The following is a 26,642-nucleotide window of genomic DNA, read 5'->3' as shown; positions in this document are numbered from 1 at the left end:
TTCCTTTTGACCTGAAACAAAAAATCAGAACCTCAGAACCACGTCAACACTTCTGCAGCCCTGCCTCTTTCCTCCATAATGTGGCTTCAGCTCATCTTCAGTTTTCGTATGATTTTGTAACCTTAACTATTCAAACACACCTTTGGCTTCCTCCTCCTATCCATTGTAAAGTTAAAGCTATCCTCTACTGGCTGTGTCTTAAACAGGTCCCATTTATCACACCTATTTCTCCTTAGGCTGTCCCTTGCAACTGAGGATGACTTGCTTCTACTCTAGTTCTGAGGTGACTGATGAGGCCAGTGTGGAAATGTGAGACTTTCTGCAGATGGAGAGGGGTAGGTTGGTGAGGTGGTGCACTCCTGCCATTTACACTGAGTTTTGTGAGCTTCTGACGCATTAACTCGATTCACCCATAACCCCTGTGGTTAACTACCTTAGCTCCTGATGAAGCAATCGCCATCATAATATTCTCCTTGTTTTGCTTTATGTGGCCATCCAAAGTTCTCCAAAAGCCTTATCCCTAAAACTCAACACATATCTACCTCTCTTTGGTCCTTTAAGATGCTTGTTAAAACCTCCCTGTTTGACTAAGCCTTTGGTCATCTTCCCTCTTGTCTCTTTAAGTGACTTGATCCATGTCTTGCTCTTGTGAAGTTTCTGGGGACAATTTATAGTTTTAATAAAGCAAGTTATGTTATTGAAAGTGTTAACAAACAGGCTAACTGCGCAGAAATGAGATTGAAGAATTTTCACAGGTTGCCAACCCAGAAGTAAAAAGTGCTCATTTTTTTGTTTAACACTTTAAAGGAATTGAATTAAATATAAGGACCTTCACAAGGGATTAAGATAGAAGATTTGATATTATAAACAAACTTTACAACAAAATCAGATGTTTTAAATACTGAAGGGATAACAACTTACAATTAGTTTCTCAGACAGGTTGTTCAGCAGTAATTGTTAAAAGTGCAATTAGACCCTATTTAACCAGGCTTAATGTTTTAAGGAGGTTTTGTGAGGCTAGTGTAAAATGCTATTCAGGTCAAATAATTGATTCGGTGTCATGTGGGGATAACAATCTTAATAATAATGCTGGGGATAGTGAATAACATATAGGTAGAAACTCAAATTCATTTTAAGGATGTTTTCTGCATGATGTTAATGCAATTAGATCTTCACAGGTTGTACACTGTCAAAGTTTCTCAAACTGCAGTTTTTAGAAATCCAGTTACATATGTCCCTTACAGGCATTAGGATTATTTATTGGTTACAGTTGAACAATCTATAAAGTCGTAACTAATGAATCCATGGTAAACAAAGTTTGTTTATGTTATTTTCCATTTAAAAATTACATTGGAATGAAAGAAAATCAGGAGTATTGACACTTAATTAAGACAATTAAGTGTCACACAATTAAGACCACCTTATATTAAAAGAATCCCTACTGTTAATTAATATAATGTTAGAACATTTTCTTATAGACAAATGCACTGTCGTTTATTCTGAGCATGAGATCAGTCTTAGAATAAGAGGTTTAGTTTATTTTAGAAATGCAATGAATCTCACACCAATGCAAATATTCCCATAGTCACAGCCATACTGCAAGCACAACTTCCTACAAAATCTTTATTTATGAGCATTTGTTTTTTACAGTTACAACACTTCTCTTGTCCTTTGCTGATAATGCCTTGCAAATCACGTGTGGAAAAAAATCTTATCTCTGGTTCTTTTGACAATAATCTTGAATCAGTGATCTCTGGTTAGTGACTAACTTATGAACCCGTGTAAATAGCTTTATCTTATTCACTCTATTAAAACCACTCATTATTTTTAAAACCTCTGTTAACCGTCAGCTTTCTCGGCTGTAAGGAGAACAATCCTAATGTCTCCATTCTCTCCATTATAACTGTAGCTCATCTTCAGGTCCTGTTCTACTAAATATCTCCTGTTTCCTGACTTAAAGTGTCCTGTCCAGAACTGGACACAACGTAGTACGTCATTTTCAACTCCAGCAGGTGAGTAAGTCTGGCAGAGGCAGCTCCAGTTATATACGTACCCATTTTCCCTTCCACTATCCAGGGACTGTGCTGGGCCACCATTACATCCTTGTAACCTGGCATAACAATTTGTGACACTCAGAACTAACGTATAAAGTGACATATTTAAAACACAGTAACATATAAAGTAACATATTTAAGTAACACTTTGACATGCTGGCATACCAAGCAGTAGCTTCCTTATTTTATGTTCAGTAAGTTTTCTTCATGATGTAGTTTTGAGTTCTGTACTATATGTATGGAGGTCAATACAGTTTCATAGAGGACTCAAATAAGACTGCCAGGTCTTCCTCTGTCTGAGGCCTTGGTGACAGTTTTGTTACCCTTTCCTAAAACAGATCAACAGATAAGCCATTTATCATTTTCAGTACACATTCTCAATGTAACAGTACAAATGAGATGATAGCAGACAATATTCCAAAGGGAAAATATCATGAGAGTGATGTCATCCTAGCCTCTGAAAGTCAAACTTCAAGTGAGGAATTTTGCCCCAAGTAACTTATGTGCAGGAGATTCAAATGAAATGAAAGATGACTCTCTGCTCAAATGGAAATAGCCACATTACTGTAAGTACCTGATGTTTCATTGCTAAGGTCAATATGACCCCTTCCTTCACCCATTCCTTGGGTCCCAGGATATATTATTTCCTCAAGATAGCTGGTTCATGACAATTATATAACGACAGTTCATTTGGGCAACAATCTGAATAATTAATACATTCCAGGAGTTGGGATAATTTGAAGCTATGAGAAATCTCACTTGCACTCTTCAGGAGATGAAGGCCGTAGGTGCCTTCTTTTGAACTACCCTGAAAGGATCCTCTCTGTCCCTTGTCTGGGTTTGTTTCTCCCTGTCTAGGTACGCATTTCTAAGTGCTCACTGATGTTATTCTGAACTCTAGTTCCTAAGAGTTTGATGAAAACTGACACTGGACTAACTAGTCTATCGTTAACCAATTTCCTCTTCTCTCCTTTCTTGATAGAGGTGAAATGTGATCTAGTATAACTTGCATCTTTATGGGAGAATGAAAAATCTGGCCAGACATTTTGATACTTATTTCAGTGAAGCCTTCTGTTAGCATTCAGCAATTTTAAACATCTCCCATTCTATTTCAAATATATTTTTCTGCACCACCTGCCATTTTAGTTAAAGTTTTTCTATTCTGGTTGACTTATCCTTCAATGAGAATTGTGTTGTTTCAGTTCAGCTGAAATTCCTTCCCCTGGGATAGCCTGCTCTCTTTCCAGAAATTGGTTCAATGCTCCAGTCTTTACTTTCTGGACCAATCACGTGGGGACAAATTAGCTGTACCAATTTATCTCTCCTTAATGTCCAACATATGGCATAAGAAGAACACTTGCTCCAGAAGACTTGGGCCTACATCGTTGGATCCAAGTATATGGCAAGTTTTGGTTTGTTTAATCTTGCCTTCCAGATGTCCTTCAGTGTGGCAACATATTATTTGTAAGTTTTGGTTGTGGCTGTAAAAAGGCTATCTACTTCCCTAGTGCTGGCTCCCCCAGTACCACCATTCTTTCTATCTTGTGATGTATCTTATTCATGGTGCCAAAGCAAAACTTTTCCCACTTATATCTAAGTTTTCAGTCCAACTGCCTCTCAGTTAATATTGTAGCACAGAGTTACACAACACCCAATTTTCCTTGCATGACTAGCAAAACTTACCACAGAAATATTCCACTTTTTATGTACCTGCTTTTCTTGGTTTTAGTTCAAGTAATTTTATTTTGTAATTTTAATGAATAATAGTCCTGAAGAACTCTCTTTATTACTATTATAGCAGACCTGAGGCAGTGTTCCTTTGACTAAAGCTGGAATATCTTCTTTGGTGTAACCAACTGCACTCAGTCCATCTTCAACACGCAGATCAAACAGGAAATTCCGTAGCGTATCAGCCAGAACTAATCCTGCATCTTCACGTTTCACAGTCTTTGTATCAGTTCCTGAAAGAGATGCAGGGTCTGCAGAATTAGAGGGAAGTCACACTGTGCATTCACAATACAATACCTTTATTTTATATAATTCCAAAATACATAAAATTCATCCAAAACTACATTAAAAATTACTAATGATTTCAATGACTATGCATATGTGTGCAAAAATGTAAAAGGTTACTGAGTCACAAACTTACCTTACACTATATGTGGAGAGAAATGCACTCCCTGGTGATATCAGATAATCAGCCATGAGAACCATGTGCAGCATCATTTCAAAAATAGTGGATGAACTTATAGGCCATTTAGTTCATTCTTTTAGTCACAGTTAGTGAACAAACATAATGACAAAAGAATCAAATGGTGGCTCATTTAAAGTCAGATCAGCTTTCAACTTTGGTTCATTATTCATAAAATTGTCTTGGTAATTGTATTACCAAAAGACAGTTTTGAAAGGAAATTAAGGGACTGATCTACAAATTCACTCTCAATTGTGAGGAAGTTGAGGAGTCAGTTACGAACCTAGTATCTCTGCTGCTTCCAAATGGCGTTCAGGACACATGGAGGCTGTGAAAGTGAAGACTGCAGGAGCGGTCAGAACAACAGAAAGGCCATGTGGCTGCAAAAAGAGAACATCGCACTTATGTAGGAATAGCAATTTATTGCGTATCTCCCAAAATTAACATAAATCCCTCTTAAAAAGCTCCACTTCAACAACCACATCAAGATATCCTCTCTTAGTCTATACACTCAGCTGACTCATTCCCACTGTTTGACTTGATTTTGGAATTTGGTATGACTTTAGATATATATTCATACCTCAACTGCTGTTAGTTGGGTAGGGTGTTGACTTCTTTCGAATGAGTTTGTTTTATTGGGAACTCTACTTCTTTTATTTGCTTCAGTAAGCAGCAACATCAAAGAGTCTACAGACACCTCAGACACAATAGTTTCTTTGTGAATATATTGCCTGTGTGATCTCTCTCATGCAGGCGTGAGCAGCAATTTGGAAGCTGTAGCAGAGACCTGCTCTGCCAAGGAAATTGAAAGTCAATGTAACTGTGACTTCCATGGAGAAACCAGTTCAGGCATGACAGCAGAACATCACATATCTCAGTGATGACAGCATTGGAAAACCTAAGTCTATGAATGCACTGTTCACTGGAGAGGTCCAAATAGGATATGGCATCTCCAAAGACTCTGTTTGGGAGCAGGTTCTTTGTTCAAGCACATATCTATTTTCCCTACCCCAGGGTCCCTGATCCACCCTGAGTGGCCAGCCATGGCCTTAATGAGGTCTCCACTAATGGAACTGAGTTGTGGCTAAATGGTGGAAGCAACATTCACTGTTTTGTTGCAGAACTTTCTGTGGAAGCCCTTTGAGCAGCTTGGTCATTTCTGAAGGTGCTCCATCAGGCCTCCTGTTGTTAGCGAAGTGCTCCCTTTATAGTGAAAAAGGCAACCAACCGACACTACTTGGTCCTAGTTCTAATGAGACTGTTCCATAATGGTCACAGTGGAGCTTTCTGCTTGAATTTATGTAGGTGCAGGCAGAAATGTATGTACTGGGAATAAAGACATCATTTGGTATGTGCCTAACACCAGGAAATCATCAGGTACGCTGACCTGAATAACGCAGGAAAATGACTGGTCCAATTTCACATTTGGGTCGATTCACCCAAACATGATCTCCAGTGCAAAGAACTAGGTAAAATTGAAGTGGAATTGTATAGCACTAAAACTTGTTGTCATGTGAACTAATTTCTTGCTAGGGACCACTGAATTGTGCGTACAATTCAAAACGTACGTACCACCAAAGGATGATCCACATTGTAATCTTTGGCTTTAAAGGTTTTCACCATTCCGGCCACTGGATAGGACATTCCATGGCTAGGAAAGGAAGATAGAGCATACAGTCCAAGTTAGTACCTTTGTCTACTTGTAATTTGAATTGTGAAAATTCAACATAATTTGACATCTCATGTCAAAACCAACTTATTGGTTAAAGTTCATGAGCATATAGAAAACATAATTGAGTATCTTCATAGATTTGTTATAAGGAGCATGTGTAAAACAGATTTAATTTTTTTTTAAGTAGTGGCTGGCTACATTGATAAAAAAGATGGAATGAATAGATGTAGCATGTGTGGATTTTCAGAAGGCCTTGGACAAGATCCTCCTAAAGAAATCTGTTGAAAAATTTCAGGTGTTAAAGACGAAATGTAGCCATCTGGATAGAACATTGGTTAATGAATGTGAAAGAAAATTGGATGAGAAGGATTGGAAGTGCTCTACCTTGCAGCTTGTTCTTAGTGCACTGAGACACTGGACAAACAGAGGGAGCATAATCCCAAACCTGCTAGTGACAGAAGTCTTGAATTTTGCAAACTGTGATGAGAAATGTAGATACTTGTAGTGTAACAGAGTATGGGAGGAAAAACAAAGATTGAAAGTATAGACCCAGTGGAGAGTAGATTGTGGATAAATCTAGATTCATAGGGTCCAAATGAGTATTTCCTTGGAACTGAGGCTGTAGGCATGTCAAGTTTCTTGATGTTAAAACACGTATTCATGTATTTGAAGTTTACTTTAGGGAGCCAAATCCATGGCGAAACAGGCAAAACGTTTTGTTAGATTGCCTCAGACATTGGGGGTACCAACAAACACTTGCCACATATATTGTACATTTTAGATTTAATCCTCCCAGGTTTTCCCTGATACAATTATAGAAAACAAATTAAAATCATTAAGTGCATAATCTCAAGAGGATGCAGCCAGGAATAGAAAACTATAATGATGAAGATAGTCTTTAGATTATGGCATCAGAGCAGAGAAAGCAGAGAAGTAGACGGTATACTTCAAACGATGAAGAGATTTGATAGATGACAGTGTATTTCCTCTGGTTGGGAGTCAAAGACAAATCTATTGCCAATTTAAAACCACTAGGAAAGTGGTTAGGATATATTTCTTTATAGTTTCATGGTGTATGAATTGCTTTCTCAAAGGGAGATGTGACAGGCAGCATTTCATTTTTTGGGAAAAGTGGAACAATATTTGAAATTGAGGAAGATACAGGGTTATTATTCATAACACAATTGCATTGGCAATTAAATCATGGTTAGAACTTGCATGGCTGCACTTCTAGTAATCTACTGGGGAAAGGTACTTCACCTTGTACATCTGGCTGTGTTCCTTCATTCTCTATTAAGTGATCACAGCTGAATCAGCAACTGAATCACCATGATTGGTCTCAGTATCTCTGGAAGAGTAAAAGCGACTAGGATTCCTCTAACTGATTGTTACATTGGGGCTCTGGTTGAAAGGTGTGTGTGAATGAATGTTGGGTAAGGATTGGATTGGACTTGACCCAGATTTTCTCACAATTAAAAGACCTGTTATTATATATGATCCAGGCTCACAACTGGAAAACAGCAGACTTGACAAGTCTTGAGAGTACCATATGCACCTATGCTCTAGCGTTAAGAGCAAAGGACAATTTAGCATATGTGCTTAAGCCTCAAAGGAGAACATCCCTCAGTAAGAAGCTGCATTAGATTTCTTATATTAGCTTTTTTCTAAAAGTCGTGGTGCTCCATTCAGGCAGATTGTGTGGAGCAGATGTACTATAATCACATTTGATGGTGAGAAACTCTTTCACACAGTTGTTGAGCAGCCTGTAGCTTCAATAGTTTGGCAGTACCTACTTTATGCAAGAAAAGTAACAGCTAAATCAATTTATAAGATTCTAAAGTATTGGACCTCCTCATCATGAAGTACTACTTGAATGAACATTTTGGAGCTTCATGACTCATGAGTGTAAGACTGCTTACCAAAGATGAACACCAGCATTTCCAAATCCAATCCCAGCAAAAACACTTGCAAGGTGCATGTTGAACCTCGCCTCATGGTCATCAGCATCTTGGACAGCACTAGCAGATTTAAATAGAAATTAAAATTTAACAAGCATTGTGTAATTCACACTATAATAGTTATTTTTCTAAATAATTGGTATAGTTAACAGTGTCCCAATTGTAAACTGCCAACTGCAAGTTGCTTATGCTTGCCATTGACATACAGTACCTATTAACTAAGTACTTACCTTTTGTGGATTCCTTGCTACCGATTTGTCATGGTGATCTTAACTGTTGAACCCATACCAAATAATGTGGTCTTGCATAATGTAATTCCATTGAGTTGGTGGGCCCCTGCCCATGAAACAAATGATTTAAACTTTGACTGCTGTCAAAGTTTACAGCTGGCAAAGCTACATAGTTGAGTTTTGTCAATTAACATAGCTGTCAGGAAGGACATTAAGTGTTTCTAAATGTCTCTGAAATTCAGAAACATTCAAAACTAATAAGGGATCAATTAATAGTCTTTAAATTATTAAACATTTCAAAAAAACTATTATTTTTAAACAATTAATTTGACAAAACAAACTTTTACCTACTCTTTTCTCCCATAGCTGTCGCTCTTGGAACAAATGAATGGGCTTGCTGTTCCTGTGCCAGGTCTAATCAAGTGCAGTTTCCCTGAGTAGGTTTTTCACTGTACCTGTTTCAGGTTTGCACTAAGTTTGTGTTCTGCAAATGGACTCTGTGTGGAATCCAATGTTGGAATGTAGCTGCGAAAGCACTGGCAGAGCTCTGCCAGCGAGTTTGGGACTTCCATGTTTGCATGAGTATCCCAAATGCCCTGAAATGAGGGGTATGCACTAGTATTTCCCAGCAAGTTCTAGCCCAACATTTCTGAATTGCTTTTCAGGTTAAAAAGGTTCAGGAACTGCACAAATATTAAATTTTGAGCAACTTATGATATTGTATGTTTATGAAATTCACATTTATTAAATATTATTATTTAGGAAACTAATAATAGTGTGCTGAATACGTATTTGCGTGGGTTTCCTCCGGGTGCTCTGTTTCCTCCCACATTCCAAAGACGTACGGGTTAGGAAGCTGTGGGCATGTTATGTTGGCGCCGGAAGCGTGGCAACACTTGTGGGCTGCCCCCAGAACACTCTACGCAAAAGATGCATTTACCTGTGTGTTTTGATGTACATAAAGCTATCTTATCTTATTTTCTTTGACTATTCTGCTCCTATTGAATGTAGTAAGAACTCACCAGTAAAATGTATAATCCAGCCCATGGTTTCCATCCATTCATTTTAGGATACTTCAAAGTGGACACACATGGAATGGAATTGCCTGACAAAAGGCAACACAGTAGGGTGGAATTGTGGGCGGCAGTAGGAGGGCAGGTGGGTGGAAAACCCGGGGTCCAGCAGAAACTGGAGATAGTTTGGGGAGGAGGCTGACAAGAAAGAACATCATTGTGCCTGGAGTCTGACGGTTCACTAGGATACAGGGAAATTTGGATTCAGTTTTCCTGCAAGGCTGCTCCAAGCATTGCTCCCAAATAATTTCAAATACACAGAACTGTTAGATTATTCCTCCTAACTCTCCAAAGTCCTTTCTCTAGTTTGGAATAAACAAAGTATTAACAATGTTGAGGGGAATGAGGGGAGATCTTATAGAGGTATACAAAATTATGAGGGGTACAGATAGGGTGAATGCATGCAGGCTTTTTCCCCTAAGGCTGGGTGAGACTAGAACTAGAGGGCATAGGTTTAGGGTGAAAGGTGAAATATATAAGGGGAACCTGAGGGGGAGCTTCTTCACTCAGAGGGTGGTGCGAGTGTGGAACGAGCTGCCAGCGGAAGTGGTAGATGTGGGTTCAATTGTAACATTTAAGAGAAGTTTGGATAGGTGCATGGATGGGAGGGGTTTGGAGGGATATGGTCAGGGTGCAGGTAGATGGGACTTGGCAGAAGATCAGGTTGGCATGGACTAGATGGGCCAAAGGGCCTGTTTCTATGCTGTAGTACTCTGACTTTATTAAGTGGGATATTTCTGACAGAAGTCTTTTGGGCATGCTGAATGCCAAGTTTAATTCTGCTAAAGCTACTGGTTTGGAGATGCTACTTTATGATTTTTAATGAGATTCGTTCTTTATTCCCTGAAGATTATTTATTCCATTCCACCATTCCTTGTATACAATTGGTATCTGTTAGGTTTGTGGTACTTGGAGAAAGAGGAAGAAAAGATGAATAGAAACTGCAGTCTGCCGGCCAAGGGAGGCAGCATTGGAGGAGGAGGGTTCCTATCCAGCCAACAAGGTAATTTCCTGGGCCAAATGGAAAGCAATGTGTTCTCAGACTGACCAGGGAAACTATGCATGAGTTGCAGAAAGACTGGCAGTTGAATAATAAAGCAGCTTGGTGCTGCCAGTTGCAGTAAGTAACAACTTTATGGGTATTTTTACCTCTCACTCTACTTGGGAAGCCAATGGAGCCATCAGTAGCATCAGCTGATCTGCAGAGTATTGCTGAATAAGACAATTGCATCTCTTTTCAGATGGATAACAGAGAAACACAGGAGAATTCATTCCACTTTTAAAATTTGGCTATTTTTACTTCAAAGGAGTGGAGTACAACCTGCGGCCACCACTACATCGCTTATTTAGCACACGTGTGGTGGAGGTGACACACCTGGGCCAAGATTGTACTCCACAAGCAAAGGAATTGTCAATAAATTCAGACCTGGAATAGGAATACAAAGTGTAACAACTATACAATTTTCCTGATAACTTTTACAATAACTAGTTAAAAAGAACTTTAATAACCATGCACATCACACAGTAAACTAGGGAAGAAATTCTGAGAGGATTAGGTTGGAACATAAAGTAAATCAAACACTGAGATGCAAACTATAGACTCCATTAAATATTAATTATATTTAAGATGCAATGCTGCAATTTTCAAGTTGCAGTAAGTCAAGAAATCTGAAGACTAAGAACTAATTGTGCTAACTTTTATAATTTTTTTTCTGCAGGGGATCAGGTTGGTATCAGCTAGTTTCTGGAATTCATATGCTGACCTATTGTTTGTCTTTGTGATTGGTAGTAGGCAGTGATTAGCATTGTGAACAAGTGGTATTATGTTTCCCAGTTCTTTTCCAGAAAACAAATTCATTTTTAAAAATTTAAATTATTAAGCAATTTCTTCCCAAGCAATGATCCTCTGTGTAGACAAAACTACATGGAATTATAGTGAATTTCAGCAACAGAGGTGCTGAACTTTGTATTACCGTTTCATGTACTTGGCCACAATTCTCAGGGCATGTTTGGACCATACATCACTGATAGGGTTGCTTCCTTGATAAGCTGGACGATTGATTGGGTTTGGAGGGCAAGGTGATCGTAAACTGTATGGAAGAGCTGTGTAGGATTCCAATGCATGGCTGTTAGCATAAAGAAACAGTGTCAGTAATTTAAGTATCTCTGCTGTAAAGAAATTAAACTTTACTTTATAAAGTTTGAATATTATTAATAAGCAATGAGTTCACATTCAGTTATAGCTGCTTGATTGTTCTCTTGAAATCACTATTCAAATCTCTGTTACTCTTGCAGCAATTTGATTGGTTTGTGGTCCAAGTACCTCACGTGCTCAGTACAAATCATTTGACCGTTTGTGAAGAATCACCAGATTTCTTCTTGGACATCTGCTCTTAATTTAACTTCAAGCGACCTTTGGTGGTGATGGCCTCTAATGTCACTGCCTCATCTTCTTTGCAATAGCCAACCAGAACAGGCTTCAAAGGGTGGGTAATGTGGCTAATGGCTGCTATGTGTAGCGGTTAGTGTAACACTATTACAGCGCCAGCGACCCGGGTTCAATTCTGGCCACTGTCTGTAAGGAGTTTGTACATTCTCCCCGTGTCTGCGTGGGTTTCCTCCAGGTGCTCTGGTTTCCTCCCATATTCCAGAGACGTATGGGTTAGGAAGTTGTGGGCATGCTATGTTGGTGCCAGAAGCATGTTGGCTGCCCCCAGAACACTCTACGCAAAATATACATTTCACTGTGTGTTTCAATGTACATGTGACTAATAAAGAAATCTATCTATCTATGTTGCAAGACACCCCTGCAGCCTGTTGTCCTACAGTTCCTGCAACTGCCACCCCACAGCAGCAACGTCAAAGCCTAACCTCCCATGTTCCTTACCAAGGCAACTATATCCATTAGTACCAGCTTTGAAAATTTAAAAAAAAATGCAGATGCCGGGAATCTGAAATAAATGCAGAAAATGGTGGAAATATTCAGCAGGTTCAGCAGCATTAATGGAAAGAGAAACAGAATTAGTATTTCAGGTTGAAGACCCTTTATCAAAACTGGCAAAGGTAGAAAGCCAGTTAGTTAGGTCTGGACAGTTCATTAAGACATCTGGTTGATAGATTAACAAGGGCAATTAGGGAGAAGGAAAATGCCAAAGGGACACATATAAGAGGTGAGATGCAGGACAGAGATGTAGGAAATGCCCAGCAGACCAGGAAGAGTCAGAAGTAACCAAATCCTATGGCCTTGCTCTGTATTTATTACTCAACTAAATGTTATGTTTCTACATTAATCTTTAGTTTAAGATTACATTACAGAAACAATCAAAAATGTGCAATGCCCAGTTTGTACACTATTCAGCACATGGTGTTCCAAGAACAAAACTATTAGTAAATGTAACACAGAAGCTAATCACAACATATGTTCCAACAACAGCATATTATAGTCATAACGTTTATCATCTCAATAACTAGATAATTTCAATGACAAACATTGTAGTAGAAAATATGAACAAAACACTTGTAAGGCTCCTTGTGGACTAAGTGAGTAAGGAAACTCAAAAATAAGTTAGAAGAATAGGTTGAATGTAACCATCAACTCATCTATGCTTCCTGAATGTCCTGAGACCAGTCAAAAATAAACAGATGGCTCTCAAGCCACCTGCCCAATGAAAGAAATTTTTTTCAAACTAAAAAAGAACATTCCTGCCACAAATGAGCATCTGAAAAATTCAAAAGTACATAACAAAGATGTGCATTTTTCAAATTACTCTGCCAAAAAATAAGAAAAATAAGGAGCTAATCAAATTAAGAAAACTAACTATATTACAATAAAATTACATATTCCTTCTCTTATTTAAACTTGTGCAGTATTGGCAGGAATTTCCCCGGAGCTGCTCCCATTATGGGACCTGCCAGAAGTACAAATTAAAGAGGATAGCCACCAAACTTCTAGCAAAGGTTTGTATTTCTGAAGAAATTTTTGGCCATGGTTCAGATTTACTTTGTAAATGTTTAACATGATGAAAATACTTCTTACCAAAGTACATCAAATCCACTGTAAGCTGCCACACGATCAGGCATGTGCAAGGTATGCAATGGATCCACTATCCCAAGTAATGGCTTCAGAGCCCTGCTGGCAATGCCTAAAGTTTTACATAAAGCAGACAGTAGCAAAGTCAGTTTACTAAATTCTATTGTTATAAAAGCTTCTTAATTCCATGACATTTTTGGTGAAATTTTGTAGTATGAACTAGGAATGATCAGAGTAATAATCACCACTTAGCATAATAACCATGAAAGCCTGTGAACCCTAAATTTAGGCTTGGACTGTGTCCTCTAGGAGTTTCTGTTGGTCTTAATGGGTCAAAAGTGTCACCTCATTTTCGTGCCATTGTGGCTGCCTTTAGAGGGTCAGTGCTTGTAAAATGTCAGAAATCCAATGGTCCAAAAATGTAATTACTGTGTAACTGAATGGAGCTCCTAAAATCTTAAAAATGCTAACATTTACAAATCTCTCACTTTTTAAAAGATATCCACTTTTCATTCTTCCTACCAAAATGTGTAATTTCACACTTCACCACATTATACTTCTATCACCTTCTTGTCCAGTCTTGGATGCTACATAAAGGGATGTGTTATGATGAGGAATTGAGGGGAAAGAGAGTAAATTGTCTGAATCCAGAAAAATAAATGGTGATCTCACTGAAGTGTATACAATTCTGAGAGGACTTGACGTGTACATGCTGAAGAACTGTCTCCCCAGCAGGATGCTCTAACTCTAAGGGTATCAGAATAAGGGGTATGCCACAAGGGCAAGTCACAGTTTGAATCTTTGGAATTCTCTACATAAGGACTTTGGATGTTGAAAAACAGAATTCTGAAGGAACTTGGAAGAATTCAACAAGTGTAACCTTTCGCCTCCACAGATGCTGCTTGACCCATTGAGCTCTTCTAGTGTTCTGTTCTAGGTTCTAGCATCTGTGCTCTCTTTTGTCTTCATACTGTGGATGTTCAGTTAATTAATATATTCAAAACCAATACTGAAAAATATTTGGGAACTGAGGGACTTAGGGACAGGGAACCAAAATAGATGTGTTAGTTCAGCCATGTCCTCAGTGAATGGTAGAACTAGCATGATCTACTCTTGATCATGTTCTTAAAGCAAAAGAGACTTCTATCATTTAGAAGTATTTTCACCACATTGACACAGGAAATTTTCATCTCACCACAATTTGCCTTGTGACAGTTATTCACTTGTACCTGTTTTAACTTTCATTGCTTCATAATCAAACACAGCCACACCTGTGGTCTCACTTCCAGTGCCAGCTGTTGTGGGAACTGGGAGAACAAAGTATGTAGTGTGATTAGTAATGAACACAGGACATAGAACAGTAAAGCATAATACAGGCCCTTCGGCCCACAATGTTATGCCGATCTTTAAATCTCACCTAAGACTATCTAACCCCTTCCTCCCACATATCCCTCTATTTTAAATTCCTCCATGTGCTTATCTAGCAATCTCTTGAATTTGACCAATGTAGCTGCCTCCACCGCTGCCCCAGGCAGTGCATTCCATGCCCCAACCACTTTCTGTGTAAAAAACCTTCCTCTGATATCTCCCTTGAACTTCCCACCCATTACTTTAAAGCCATGTCCTCTTGTATTGAGCTTTGGTGCCCTGGGAGAGAGGTGCTGGCTGTCCACTCTATCTATTCCTCTTAATATTTTGTACACCTCTATCATGTCTCCTCTCATCCTCCTTCTCTCCAAAGAGTAAAGCCCTAGCTCCCTTAGTCTCTCCTCATAATGCATACTCTCTAAACCAGGCAGCATCCTGGTAAATCTCCTCTGCATCCTTTCCAACGCTTCCACATCCTTCCTATAATGAGGCGACCAGAGCTGGATACAGTACTCTAAGTGTGGTCTAACCAGAATCTTATAGAGCTACATCATTACCTTGCGGCTCTTAAACTCGATCCCTCGACTTATGAAAGCTAACACCCCATAAGCTTTCTTAACTACCCTATCCACCTCTGAAGCAACCTTCAGGGATCTGTGGATATGGAACTCCAGATCCCTCTGCTCCTCCACACTACCAAGAATCCTGCCATTAACTTTGTACTCTGCCTTGGAGTTTGTCCTTCCAAAGTGTACCACCTCACACTTCTCCGGATTGAACTCCATCTGCCACTTCTCAGCCCAGCTCTGCATCCTATCAATGTCCCTCTGCAATCTTCGACAATCCTCTACACTATCCACAACACCACCGACCTTTGTGTCGTCTGCAAACTTGCCAACCTACCCTGCTACCCCCTCATCCAAGTCATTAATAAAAATCATGAAAAGCAGAGGTCCCAGAACCGATCCTTGTGGGACACCGCTAGTCACAGCCCTCCAATCTGAATGCACTCCCTCCACCACAACCCTCTGCTTTCTACAGGCAAGCCAATTCTGAATTCACACGGCCAAGCTTCCCTGGATCCCATGCTCTCTAACCTTCTGAAGAAGCCTACCATGTGGAACCTTGTCAAATGCCTTACTAAAATCCATGTAGACCACATCTACTACACTACCTTCATCAATCTGTCTAGTCACCTCCTCAAAGAACACTATCAGGCTTGTGAGACAAGATCTGCCCTTCACAAAGCCATGCTGGCTGTCCCTGATCAGACCATGATTCTCTAAATGCCCATAGATCCTATCTCTAAGAATCCTTTCCAACAGCTTGCCCACCACAGATGTAAAGCTCACTGGTCTATAATTCCCTGGACTATCCCTACTACCTTTGTTGAATAAGGGGACAACATTTGCCACCCTCCAATCCTCCGGTACCATTTCCGTGGACAACGAGGACTCAAAGATCCAAGCCAAAGGCTCAACAATCTCCTTCCTCACCTCGCAGAGCAGCCTGGGGAATATTCTGTCAGGCCCCATGGACTTATCTGTCCTAATATTTTCTAACAGCTCCAACACATCCTCTATCTTGAACTGCACTTTGTTTCTCCACATAGTTTAACATGCAGATTCAAGACCGAATTAAGTTACAACACTTCTGACTGCACTTCAGAAAGTACTTAATTGATTGTGAAGTGATTTATCTTGAAATCATGAAAAGCACTGCACAAATGCATTTTTCTTTTTTTCTCTTTGAAATGTGTGATGATCACAAAATTGTGAATATAAAGCATTATTTTGTCTCATCAACACGAACCAAAAAATTACAATCCTATAATGTATTACCTCCTAAGTATTGAGTGCAATGAGGGAGGAGTTGTAACCAGACACCTGGAAGTTTAGATTTTCTGAACATCCAGCAGTCTTTAATGGGATTGCAGCCGTCTTTTTGCTTATTTCTGTAGGCTTCCCTCCCCTCCTGTCAACCATCTTCAAGATCAGCCTGCTGCAGAAGGGTGCAGCAGAACAGAACGAAGAAAGAAATTGCTGTTGGAACTTTGGTAGGTGTGGAGGAGATTGTCAGACAGCGGATGGGGAAGATTGTTGTTCAGGAGTTTTTACAATGGATGAGGGAGACCAAATGATGATGGGTAGTTCGGTCACAGCGATGGGGTGGGGGGAATCCCTTCGTGGTAGGAGTTGGGAGATGATAACTGAGGGGAGCAGATGTAGTGAGAAGACAGGTCATGGGGTAATTAGAGTTGACAGGTAAACCCAATGGCCTAGAAGGAATTCCTGCTCCTCCTAGCACACAAGCAGTTCTACAAAGGGATGTAGATGTTATCCTCATTGCCTTCTATTACCTGTTAGGATTCTCTTATGTAAAGGCCAGCAAACTCCGACCAATTGTGTGTAAAAATATAATCACTGTTCAAATTAAGACATTTTAAATGGTGTTTGATCCATCTGTTACAAGTGATCCAGCTGTCCTGCTTTAGTTACACAAGGAAATAGGCAGTTTTGGTTTCTGAGCCTTTACAGGTGTTTGAGTCAATCAATATCACTCTTTTACAAATGATTACACAGTTCTGTCTCAGACATTGAATTGTACAATTGAGCAAAATCTATATGTAGTTTGTGATTGCCATTTCTATGTCATTCAGAAAGTTACTAATTTAAACCCACTCTCTTATTAAAAGACCTTCTGCATGAACCCACCTGCTATCAAAGGATGGAGGTTAACGGTGACAGGCTGTCCCTTTCCTATTGGTGCATTGACATAGTCAAAGAATTCAGCATCAGGGCTGCAGCTGTAGAGGTTAGCCACTTTACATGTATCCATCACAGATCCACCTCCAACAGCAACATATGCATCAAATTCTTCTTGTCTTGCAAATGTTATTGCTTCCATGAAACTAATAACATTACAAAAAAATTATAGGATGACTGACTTGTCAAAAAAACAGAGCAATACACCTTGAAATCCTTCTCCTACGATGCTCCCTCAGGATCAGGTATGATTTGATTTCCCTTCAGTTCTGTGGGTTCTGAGGTGGCCGCTGAGGCCAATATAGGACCTTCAGACTCTGCCACAATGGGAAGTAGCAGATGAGGCCTGCCGAAGGGCGGGTCCCACATTGGCTTTCTCGGCCACCTCAAAACCCACACAACTGGAGAGGAAGCATGTCATCCTTGGTCCTGATGAAGGCGAAGGCTTACCAAAGACAATAGCCACTTGACTGTGTTACCGGAGGAATGTCACTGCCATTGAAATCTGGTGTCACTTTTTTCAGAGGAGGATTTAAAAAAAAATTAAGGAAAAAAGTTATCTTCCTTGTTTCCTTTATTTCCTTCTCCACCTCAAGTATCACTTACAGACCAACTGGTATTATCTTCTCGAGGCAAGATTCCAGTCAGGTTAGGTTGCTGTATATCCTGAATATGCTCTACAATCATTTGCTTAGGTTTGAGATTATTACTTATGTAGGATTCTCACTGCCAAGGGTGAACTAGTCATTGGACCCAGGGATAAGCTAGATAGAATATTTGGCACAGAGAAGGTATCTAGTCCAAGTTGGCCTTTATGCCCCACTCAAACTTCCTTCCCCGCTTTCTCATCTACCCTGACTTTCTCACTGACTTATCTATCCTCCCTTTCTATCCATTGTCTCAACCACTCCACTGCAAATTCTCTGAATTAAGAGGTAACTTCTGAATCTGGTGTACTGGTGATCATGCTAAATGAACAGAGGTGTGATGATTTCTTTTTCTCTCAGCGATTCATGCACTTTTGAAATTATCTTCCTCAAAGGGCAGTGAAAGAAAAGTCTTTGAATATTTTTAAGGAAGAGATAGATAGATTCTTGATAAACGGGGGGGGCGGAAGGTTATTGCAGGTGGATGGGAATGCAGAGTTGAAGTGACAATTGGAGCAGACTTGAGGGGCCGAGTGACCTACTCCTGATTTTAATTCATACATTCATATGGCCTTCAGTTCTCCACATCTGAGAATTTTTTTCATCTGCTTTATTAAAGTATTTCATAATTTTAAACACCTTCTTAATCTTCACTTTCAATACAGAAAGAGAATTAGGTTGTTCAACCTTCCCTCAGATTTCCAGTATCATCCATGGACATCCTGTGGGCTCCCCCTAATCTTCTCCAGTTTCTCTATGCACTTTTCATAATATGGCAGCCAGACCTGAACACAGTAATACCAAGTCTAGTCTAACCAAGGTTTGTCACAAGCTTAACATAACTTTTCTACTTTTTACTACTAACCATCTATATATAAATCCTGGTACTTTGTACTTGGTTTCTTTATTTTTAATTGTCCTAATTTTAACATGTTTCACTGGTTTTAATGATTTGTGTATCTGTACTCTAGATTAATTGCTCTACCCAATCAATTTGTATTATTTACCAAGTTTTATGTGGCCTCCTTATTTTTCTTGGCAAAATATAACTCCTCCTGCTTATCTGTGTTGAAATTCATTTTATAATTTTATGCCTGTTCTGCAGGTTTATTAATAAAAATTGTTGCAGTCCTCAACACTGAGTATACCAATTAAGTCAGCATTGACTGTAAATACAGAAATTTTATTTTTGATTCCAAAAATTAAATTGTGAACAATGGTACATGCTCATGGAATGCAACCTTCTGCCTTTTGCCACTCTGAATAGAGTGCTATGCCTCTATCCTTCAGCAACCTACCACACCACCAGCCTATGCACTCCCTCACCCGATCACCATTCCAACCCCATCTCCCATAAGGCCTAAACCTTCAATGCAAGTTGCAATGATCCTAATTTTCCACTGTAATTTATTTTTCATTAAATTTGAAACATGCAAGGCACAATATCGTAGTGATATGTGATTCAATTTCTACCTAGTTTTTTTTAAATTGCTAGTGGAATAGTAATGTTAATGATACCAGCAACAATGACACTACTAAAACTTTGCTCCTTAAACTTTCACCAAAATGAAGTGTTGATTACCTTAAGTCAGTTGGCTCCACTCTGACCTTGTCAAACATTTGAAAGTTGACTCCATTCTTAACCAATGAATCCAGGACAGCTCTGACAGGAGGAAGCTTGGCCAAATTTTTGTCTGTCATTACGCAAACTTTCCTGGCCCCAATGTTCTGAAGATCCTATTGGAAGACCAGAATCTACAATTTTTTTAAGATGAAAAACTTGCAGAAACATTCACCCAATTGGTAGTTAACAACTAGTGCCCTTGTTTTAAATCTACCCTCCATAAGAAATGCTAGTCAGAAAAGACCATCTTCTATCTCCACCATCCTCATAGTCACATGATTCAGTTTCTTTTATGGTCCATGCATTGATCATGCCAATGTACTTATAGAAAACATGTCTGACTAATCAATGCCAATCTCATTGGATGCATAAGAATTTTCTCTATAATCAAGATAGTGGGACCAACGTTAAATCAAATGTAGAAGTGGTGGAAGAACTCCAGTTAAAGTTTCAACTTTCTCTTTCCACAGTTGCTGTTTGACTGGCTGAGTTCTTCCAGCATTTCCCTCTTTGTTTCAGATCCCAGTATCTGCAGTTTTAATTGTTTTCCTTTCTTAAAAACAAACGTTTCCTTTTAGGGAAGTGGAGAGAGCTGGAGTGGACTTGCATAGATAAAGCCCCAAAGACAACCTAGTGTGTCACCATCTCAATTAATTTTTACTTTAGGCACAGATAGAATTTGGAGGTGTTGAATGTGGATGATGAAGCTGGATCAAGGACATTACCCAGATGCAGTTACTTCTGGAATGTCAAGAAGGGAGGGCTGCTGACTTTTTTTGGTCAAATGAATCAGTAATCTGGGTAGCACGATTGAAGATAGTTATTAAACAGTCACAGAATTTCTGACAAAGGGTCTTTGATCTGAAATGCTAGTTGTTTCTCTTTCCACAGATGTTACCTCACCTGCTGTGTGTTTCCAGCATTATTTTATGTACCAAATTGCCTAATGTAGTTTGGACTGATTCTCTCTCTGACTTTATTTTCCTTTTCCCACAATATACCTGTGACTCTGTTTGATATCTGCCTTCAACAGTATTGTCGAGAAGAGTGATGCGTTTGAAAAAAATCAACAGCAGATACATACCTCAGACAATTCTTTCCTATTGATACACCGAACAACCAGAATTGTCCCAGATGAGTAGAAAATTATTGTTCAAAATTACTCAGCAAAACTTAACTTTTAATGAAGGCTTTTGAATAAATTCAGCTGTCAGTCACTTACCATACCAATTTCATCTGTCACCCCTTTTCCATATCGGGTGTTTGAACAAGCCATCTGAAACAGAACCAAGATGTATAGATAGTGTCAGCTTGGGGAAAGAAAATACATCACAATTTTTTTAGTTTTCCTCTGCATTACTATTGATCAAATGATCAAAAGTTGTGAAAAATCATGGGACATTAGGTGAATTATTTGTACCTCAAAAGCGTAGTCTGTTGCTCTGGTTGTAGCATGTCCGGGAGCTGGAACACATAAACACCAGTACTGAACTCACAGCTTCCAATCACTCTACCATAAAAAACAGAAACTTCTCGGTTTCAAGCAACTTGAGATGTTTGCATAGAATGTTTGTACAATATTGATGCAAGTATTAGCTTGTCACGTGTGGGTAAAGTTACAGGAAGGCTGGTGTTTCCACTTACAAGGAGCAACTAACAATTGCTGTGGAGAGCTTGGCCAATTTTAAGTATTTTATGTACTACACTCTCTGCTAAATCAATCAAAAACTTAAATTTCTCAGTCAAAAAGTGCAAATTTTATTTCACAAAAATAGTTTTGAATATATTCAGCAGTCAAACATAATTTTTAAACATAATTTTTTGCCTATTTAAAAAATGCTAAATTTCAGAAGCAGAAAGCAGTGTGCATTAATTCACAAAAACTGCTTGTATTATTGTTGTCTCAAATCTATCAAGTATTGTAAAATTTGGTGCCTAAATTCATCTTTATGTAAGTTTAGTAATCCACTATTATGTCCTCTACCCTTCTGAGAGATCAATTTCATGTTCTATTATCATAGAAGACCATAAGATGGAGAAGAGGTCTTCATTTACCAAGCTTTAATGGAGTTCGGCATCAACTTCCTTTCCTTTCAGAGTCATAAAAACTAATAATGGTCTTGTAACAGAGTTTTACCTTGTGAGTAGGTTTGAGAGTGAGCAGGACATCGACATCTGCTTAAATAAGAAAAGATAAATGTTCAAACCACATTGCTTTTAAAATCATTCAAATAAACCTGCAGTTAATTATTTTTAAATAACCTTGCATTAAAATGTGCAAAATGCTATTTTTAAATCTACTCTGTATTGGTACCAAATGACAGGCTGTATTTCAGCTTGTGTTAGTACAAAGTATTTTCAGGTGTGTATCAACACTAAACTTGTAAATGTAGGGCAGAGTTTGCTCCTCCAAAGATTCTCATTCCAGTTTCTGGTTGAATTCAGACTGCCTCCACTTCAAATGGCAAGCAGCTTTCTTCTCTTATGTGGTAGAGTACACGTTGCCATTTGGATAGGAATTTGTTAAAGAAAAATAAGATAACTTGAAATGTCTATTTTTAAAATAGAAATTTCACAGCAGAGTTCAAATGGGAAGGTTATTATAAATTCCACTAAATTAACAATTCAATTAACAAATGTAAAAGTTCCAGTCAGAAAAAAACTTCAAAAGCCCACTGTATGATATTAGTCCATTAACAATGTGGCTACTGTTCACTACAATACATTAGTAAACAATTAAAACTGAGTAACCAACAGATCATCTTCTCGAAAGCAAAATGCTACAGACCATGGAAATATGAAGTAAAAAGAGAAAACAATGGAAATGCACAGCAGGTTAGGGAACAGAGTTAACATTCCAGCTTGATAATCACTCACCAGAAAGGAAATAGATTTTGTGGGTTTTCATGAAAGTTCACTGATCTGAAATATTAACCAGTCTTTACTGCTTAAATTTCACTGGCAGAACTGACTAAACTGGGGAGAACATCTGTTGTTGCTGTTCTGTTAAGTGATTTAAGGAAAAGTAATGCCTGACCAATCCTTTGAATTTCTTGAAGAAGGAACAGAATGAATAACCAAGGAAATAAACAGATTTTATATGTTTAGATTTTCAAAAGAAAGACATGCATGCATATATCTTCTTCCATATCCTTAGGATACTACAAGCACATTAGAGCAGATAAAGTATGTTTGGAAATATAATTACTATCATTATACACGAAAGGCCTTCAGTAAGATGCTACTAATTAGGATCATGAATAAAGTCGGAATGAATAGCATCAGAAGACAAGGCAAAGAATAGATAGCAAACTGACTACGAAACAGAATACGGAGTAGAGGTTAAGGATAGTTAGTCAAACCATCAAAAACTGGGAAGGGATATTCTGTAGTGATTGGTGCAAGGACCATTGTTTCTCATCATTTACAATTTCAAAATTTGTAGATCCTATATTAGAAGTTAATACTTTGGAAAATTGTGACATTAATAATCTTGCAGAATGAGACTGTGGTTGGCAAGTTAATTTCAATTTCGATTAGAATAATGCTTGTGCATCTATTTAGAAAGAATAAAGCCTATATATTGCATAGATAATAGGAATCTTAAGACAAAAGAGGAACAAAGGGATCTAGGGTCACATACATCACTGAAAGTAGCAATGCAAATTAATAAGGCCATAACAACGCAGGTCAAGTACTTTTCATTTCTGGAGTTCATTTCTAGAGGGTTAAAACTGGATATCAGAGAGGACACATTAAAAGTATAATCCTTGATTAAATCCCACTTAAATTACTGCACATAGTTCAGTTTACCATATCGCAAAGAGACACAAAAAGGACTTAAAGGGTTCAAATGGTTTGGTTCTTTTCACTGGAAATGAGGAGGCTAATGGGTGATCTAATAAAAATCTGTACATCATTAATGGACATTATGGGAGGTGGGGACTGTCCAATACCAGAGTCATAAATATAAGATAATCACTGACAAATTAATAAGGCAATTCTGAAGAAACATTTTTACCCAGAGAGAGATGAGAATATGGAACTCATTATCACAAGGAATACTTGAAATAAAGAGAATAGCTGGAGTCAAGTAAAGCTAGGAAAAAATATGAAATATAGGTTAGACTGATGAAGGTCAATGAAGAGGGTTAGGAGGTGTCTTGTATGAGCCAGCTGGGCCAAATAGCCTGTTTCTACTAATTCTATGCAACAGGTGTCTTGTTTCGAAAGAACTGGACCTGTAGAAATAACTATAGAAATTTCTGAGGTGGGAGAGGCAGGTGGCAGCAGGAAGTGCAGGGAGGGTGAAGTTTGAACATCCAGTACAATATGCTTCTTTTGTCCATTTCTACATTATAAGTGCCAGGTTGTTGTTAAATTGCCTAACATTGATAACGTGGTTATGACTGAGTGAATGGGGGCGGGGGGAGCACAATAGTCGAATTCAACAATTTCAAGTAAAGAGCATTTTCAGTGTTTGTTCCCGATGTTCCAGAATCGACAGTATTTTCTTTTGGTAATTCCAGATAATTATTTATCTTCCCAGATCGACACCTCGTCCAGACGAATCGGTTTTTTTGCTTTATTTCCCCATTGCGACCCTCCGTCCCCTCGCACTATCACACCTTATGCTCTCCATCGAATCTCACAATTTCCCTTTTTTGCAACTTCCTTCTCCTGATTTATCGCTAACTCCCCTCAGTTCTGATGACAGAGCATCATCCTGAGAAGTTTTATATTTCTTTCTCCACAGATGCAGCCCGATCTGCTGAATATTTCACCCCCCCCCCCCCCCCCCCCCGGTTTTTGTTTCCAAATCAATGAGGTTGCGGGTAGCAGTGAGAGCCGACCGAGCCGCAAGGTTATCCTCGGCGGCAGCGCCATGGCTGCTTCGCCTGTGTCCAGTTTCAGCCCACGAACCCTCGGGGTCAGCAAACTGCAGAAAGTGACCGGGCGCTGCTGTGGTTTGAACTTACAGAGTGAGAGTTTTATAAATGCATTTGCGGTGTATCCGGTTGTATTGATGCCAGTGAAGTCCGGAGGCCCGCACAGCCAGTCACTTGCGCGGCTCTGCCTCCTCCCTCACCGGGGACGGCGGGGCGAGACAGCGCAAACCCCACAAGCCGCCGATATGCGGACCCCGGGCTCAGGGCCGCCAGATTCCCGATTCCCCGCGGCCCCGTTCCGTTCAGCCGGCGCTGGCCAAGCAGCCGAGTGGCCCCGGCCGGCAGATTGTCACTTACGATGCACTTTGTAGCTGCTTCAACAAGTAAACAACTCTCTCCCGAGCGGCCATGGCTGAGGAGTTGCGTGGGTTGCAGAGGGGTTAAGCGTCCCGCACTTACAGACGTCAGCTCAACAACCTTGTTACTGGTATTGGTTTATTATTGTCACTTGTACCGAGGTACAGTGAAAAGCTTGTCTTAGAAACCGATCAATTCATTACACAGTGCAGTTACATTGAGTCAGTACAGAGTGCCTTGATGTAGTACAGGTAAAAACAATGAAGTGTCACAGCTACAGAGAAAGTGCAGTGCAATAAGGTGCAAGGTCACAACAAGGTAGATCGTGAGGTCATAGTCCATCTCATTGTATAAGGGAACCGTTCAATAGTCTTATCACAGTGGGGTAGAAGCTGTCCTTAAGTCTGGTGGTACGTGCCCTCAGGCTCCTGTATCTTCTACCCGATGGAAGAGGAGAGAAGAGAGAATGTCCCGGATGGGTGGGGTCTTTGATTATGCTGGCTGCTACACCAAGACAACGAGATGTAAAGACAGAGTCCAAGGAGGGGAGGCTGGTGTCCGTGATGCGTCCACAACTCTCTGCAGCTTCTTGCGGTCCTGGGCAGAGCAGTTGCCATACCAAGCTGTGATACACCCAGATAGGATGCTTTCTATGGTGCATTGTGTTACAAGTCCAGCAGCAGTATCTGTTGATGTACAGTCAGCACAAAAGAAAACTATGATATTTGTTAGTGTGGAAAGAGGCCATTTGGCCCTTTGTAACCATGCCAGCTTGTTAAAAGACTGTCCATCAACTGCACCCACTCCTATACCCTATAACCCTTCAGAATGTTCCTTATCTTGTTTCGTTCTTTTGCCAATTATGTTTAGCTTGTGCCCTCTGGTTACTGATTAACTTGCAGAAAAACAGTGACTTATTTACTTAAGTAGCCAATTTGAATAACTTGTGTTCTTTTAAATGCAAGAATCATTGACTTTTTGTCCCCTTCGATTGGGAGTATTGTTATCTCAGAGTTAGAAAGTTTTGTTGATCCTGAATACAGGATGTAAGTACAAAACATATTTGATAATCTGGTGCAGGACTGGAGCATCATACTGTGGGAATTACTATATCTTGAATAGAATGTAAAGGATTTCATTATGATGTTTGAGGAAGAGTGAGGAGTTTGCCCGATGACTGGGCAAACATTCTTTCTCAATCTATTGGCCACATTTATCTGTATCACAACAGTGACTGCCCTAAAAATTGCAAAATAAAGCAAAAAAATGCTAAATAAAAAAAATTCAAGAAAGCCCTCCAGTAAGTTGGTTAGCATCAGTGGAAAGGAGAAATATGTCATTGTTTTCGGTGTAGAGTCTCCATAATTGCAAAATAAAACAGCCAGACTTATGGATGTAATCTGATAGGAGAAGGAAAATGAGTATATATAAACTTACAGGTAATTTATGACTAGAACAATGTAACAGATCACCTTGGTTTAGAAGTGGACAGAAATATTAAGATCTTAAAGAAACAAAAGGTTGTGTAAGCAGCTGAAGGAGAAATGTGAGGAATTAGGAAAGATGCAAACCATTGGAAATCTGGGAGTCAGCTGTGATAGAATAGGTTAGAAAGGATTGCAACTGAAATATAGATTACTGAAATCAATGTCCAATCAAAACTTTTGCATGGCAATGTGGTGAATGATGAAATATTGCTGGTAAAGCTTGAAGTTGGGTTATTGTAACAGTGAGACCAGTGACAGAATGGGAATTGGTGAGGAGTTAAAACAGTGAAGTCACTG

The 26,642-nt window shown here is 39.3% G+C and overlaps 1 protein-coding gene across 4 annotated transcripts; it reads right to left on the bottom strand.

Annotated features, from left to right (window-relative positions):
• Positions 1-1,367: 1,367 nt before the first annotated feature.
• Positions 1,368-25,057, bottom strand: adhfe1 (alcohol dehydrogenase iron containing 1). Of its 4 annotated transcripts, XR_007956910.1 has the most exons (15): positions 24,859-25,057; positions 21,750-21,787; positions 21,033-21,076; positions 20,835-20,888; positions 19,571-19,725; positions 17,291-17,487; positions 14,438-14,515; positions 13,215-13,320; positions 11,152-11,304; positions 7,837-7,935; positions 5,818-5,896; positions 4,529-4,625; positions 3,858-4,015; positions 2,220-2,383; positions 1,368-2,110 (listed from the first exon to the last, which is right to left on the bottom strand). XR_007956910.1 is itself a non-coding variant. In XM_052023414.1 (14 exons), the coding sequence occupies exons 1-14, from the start codon at positions 24,909-24,911 to the stop codon at positions 2,300-2,302; spliced, it is 1,395 nt and encodes a 464-aa protein (XP_051879374.1). In that variant the 5' UTR covers positions 24,912-25,057; the 3' UTR covers positions 1,370-2,299. The 4 variants fall into 4 exon arrangements, 3 of the variants coding, with proteins under 3 accessions (XP_051879374.1, XP_051879375.1, XP_051879376.1); XM_052023414.1 differs by having other exon boundaries at positions 1,370-2,383; XM_052023415.1 differs by having other exon boundaries at positions 1,371-2,383; positions 21,750-21,790; positions 24,592-24,919.
• Positions 25,058-26,642: the final 1,585 nt, after the last annotated feature.

Source organism: Pristis pectinata, chromosome 9, assembly GCF_009764475.1.
Source record: "Pristis pectinata isolate sPriPec2 chromosome 9, sPriPec2.1.pri, whole genome shotgun sequence".
Taxonomy (NCBI): domain Eukaryota; kingdom Metazoa; phylum Chordata; class Chondrichthyes; order Rhinopristiformes; family Pristidae; genus Pristis; species Pristis pectinata.
The sequence above is the reverse complement of the archived record's forward strand: the minus strand, read 5'-3'. Positions and strand labels throughout refer to the sequence as shown.

What these genes read in the sequence shown, in the direction of transcription:
- adhfe1 (XM_052023414.1), bottom strand. Translation starts at nt 24,911, where the DNA reads ATGGCCGCTCGGGAGAGAGTTGTTTACTTGTTGAAGCAGCTACAAAGT. An exon ending in AGCAATGAAAGTTAAAACAG is followed by an intron (nt 13,321 to 14,437) that starts GTACAAGTGAAT and finishes GTAAAACTTTAG; the next exon opens with GCATTGCCAGCAGGGCTCTG. An exon ending in ATGTGGATCATCCTTTGGTG is followed by an intron (nt 4,626 to 5,817) that starts GTACGTACGTTT and finishes CTCTTTTTGCAG; the next exon opens with CCACATGGCCTTTCTGTTGT.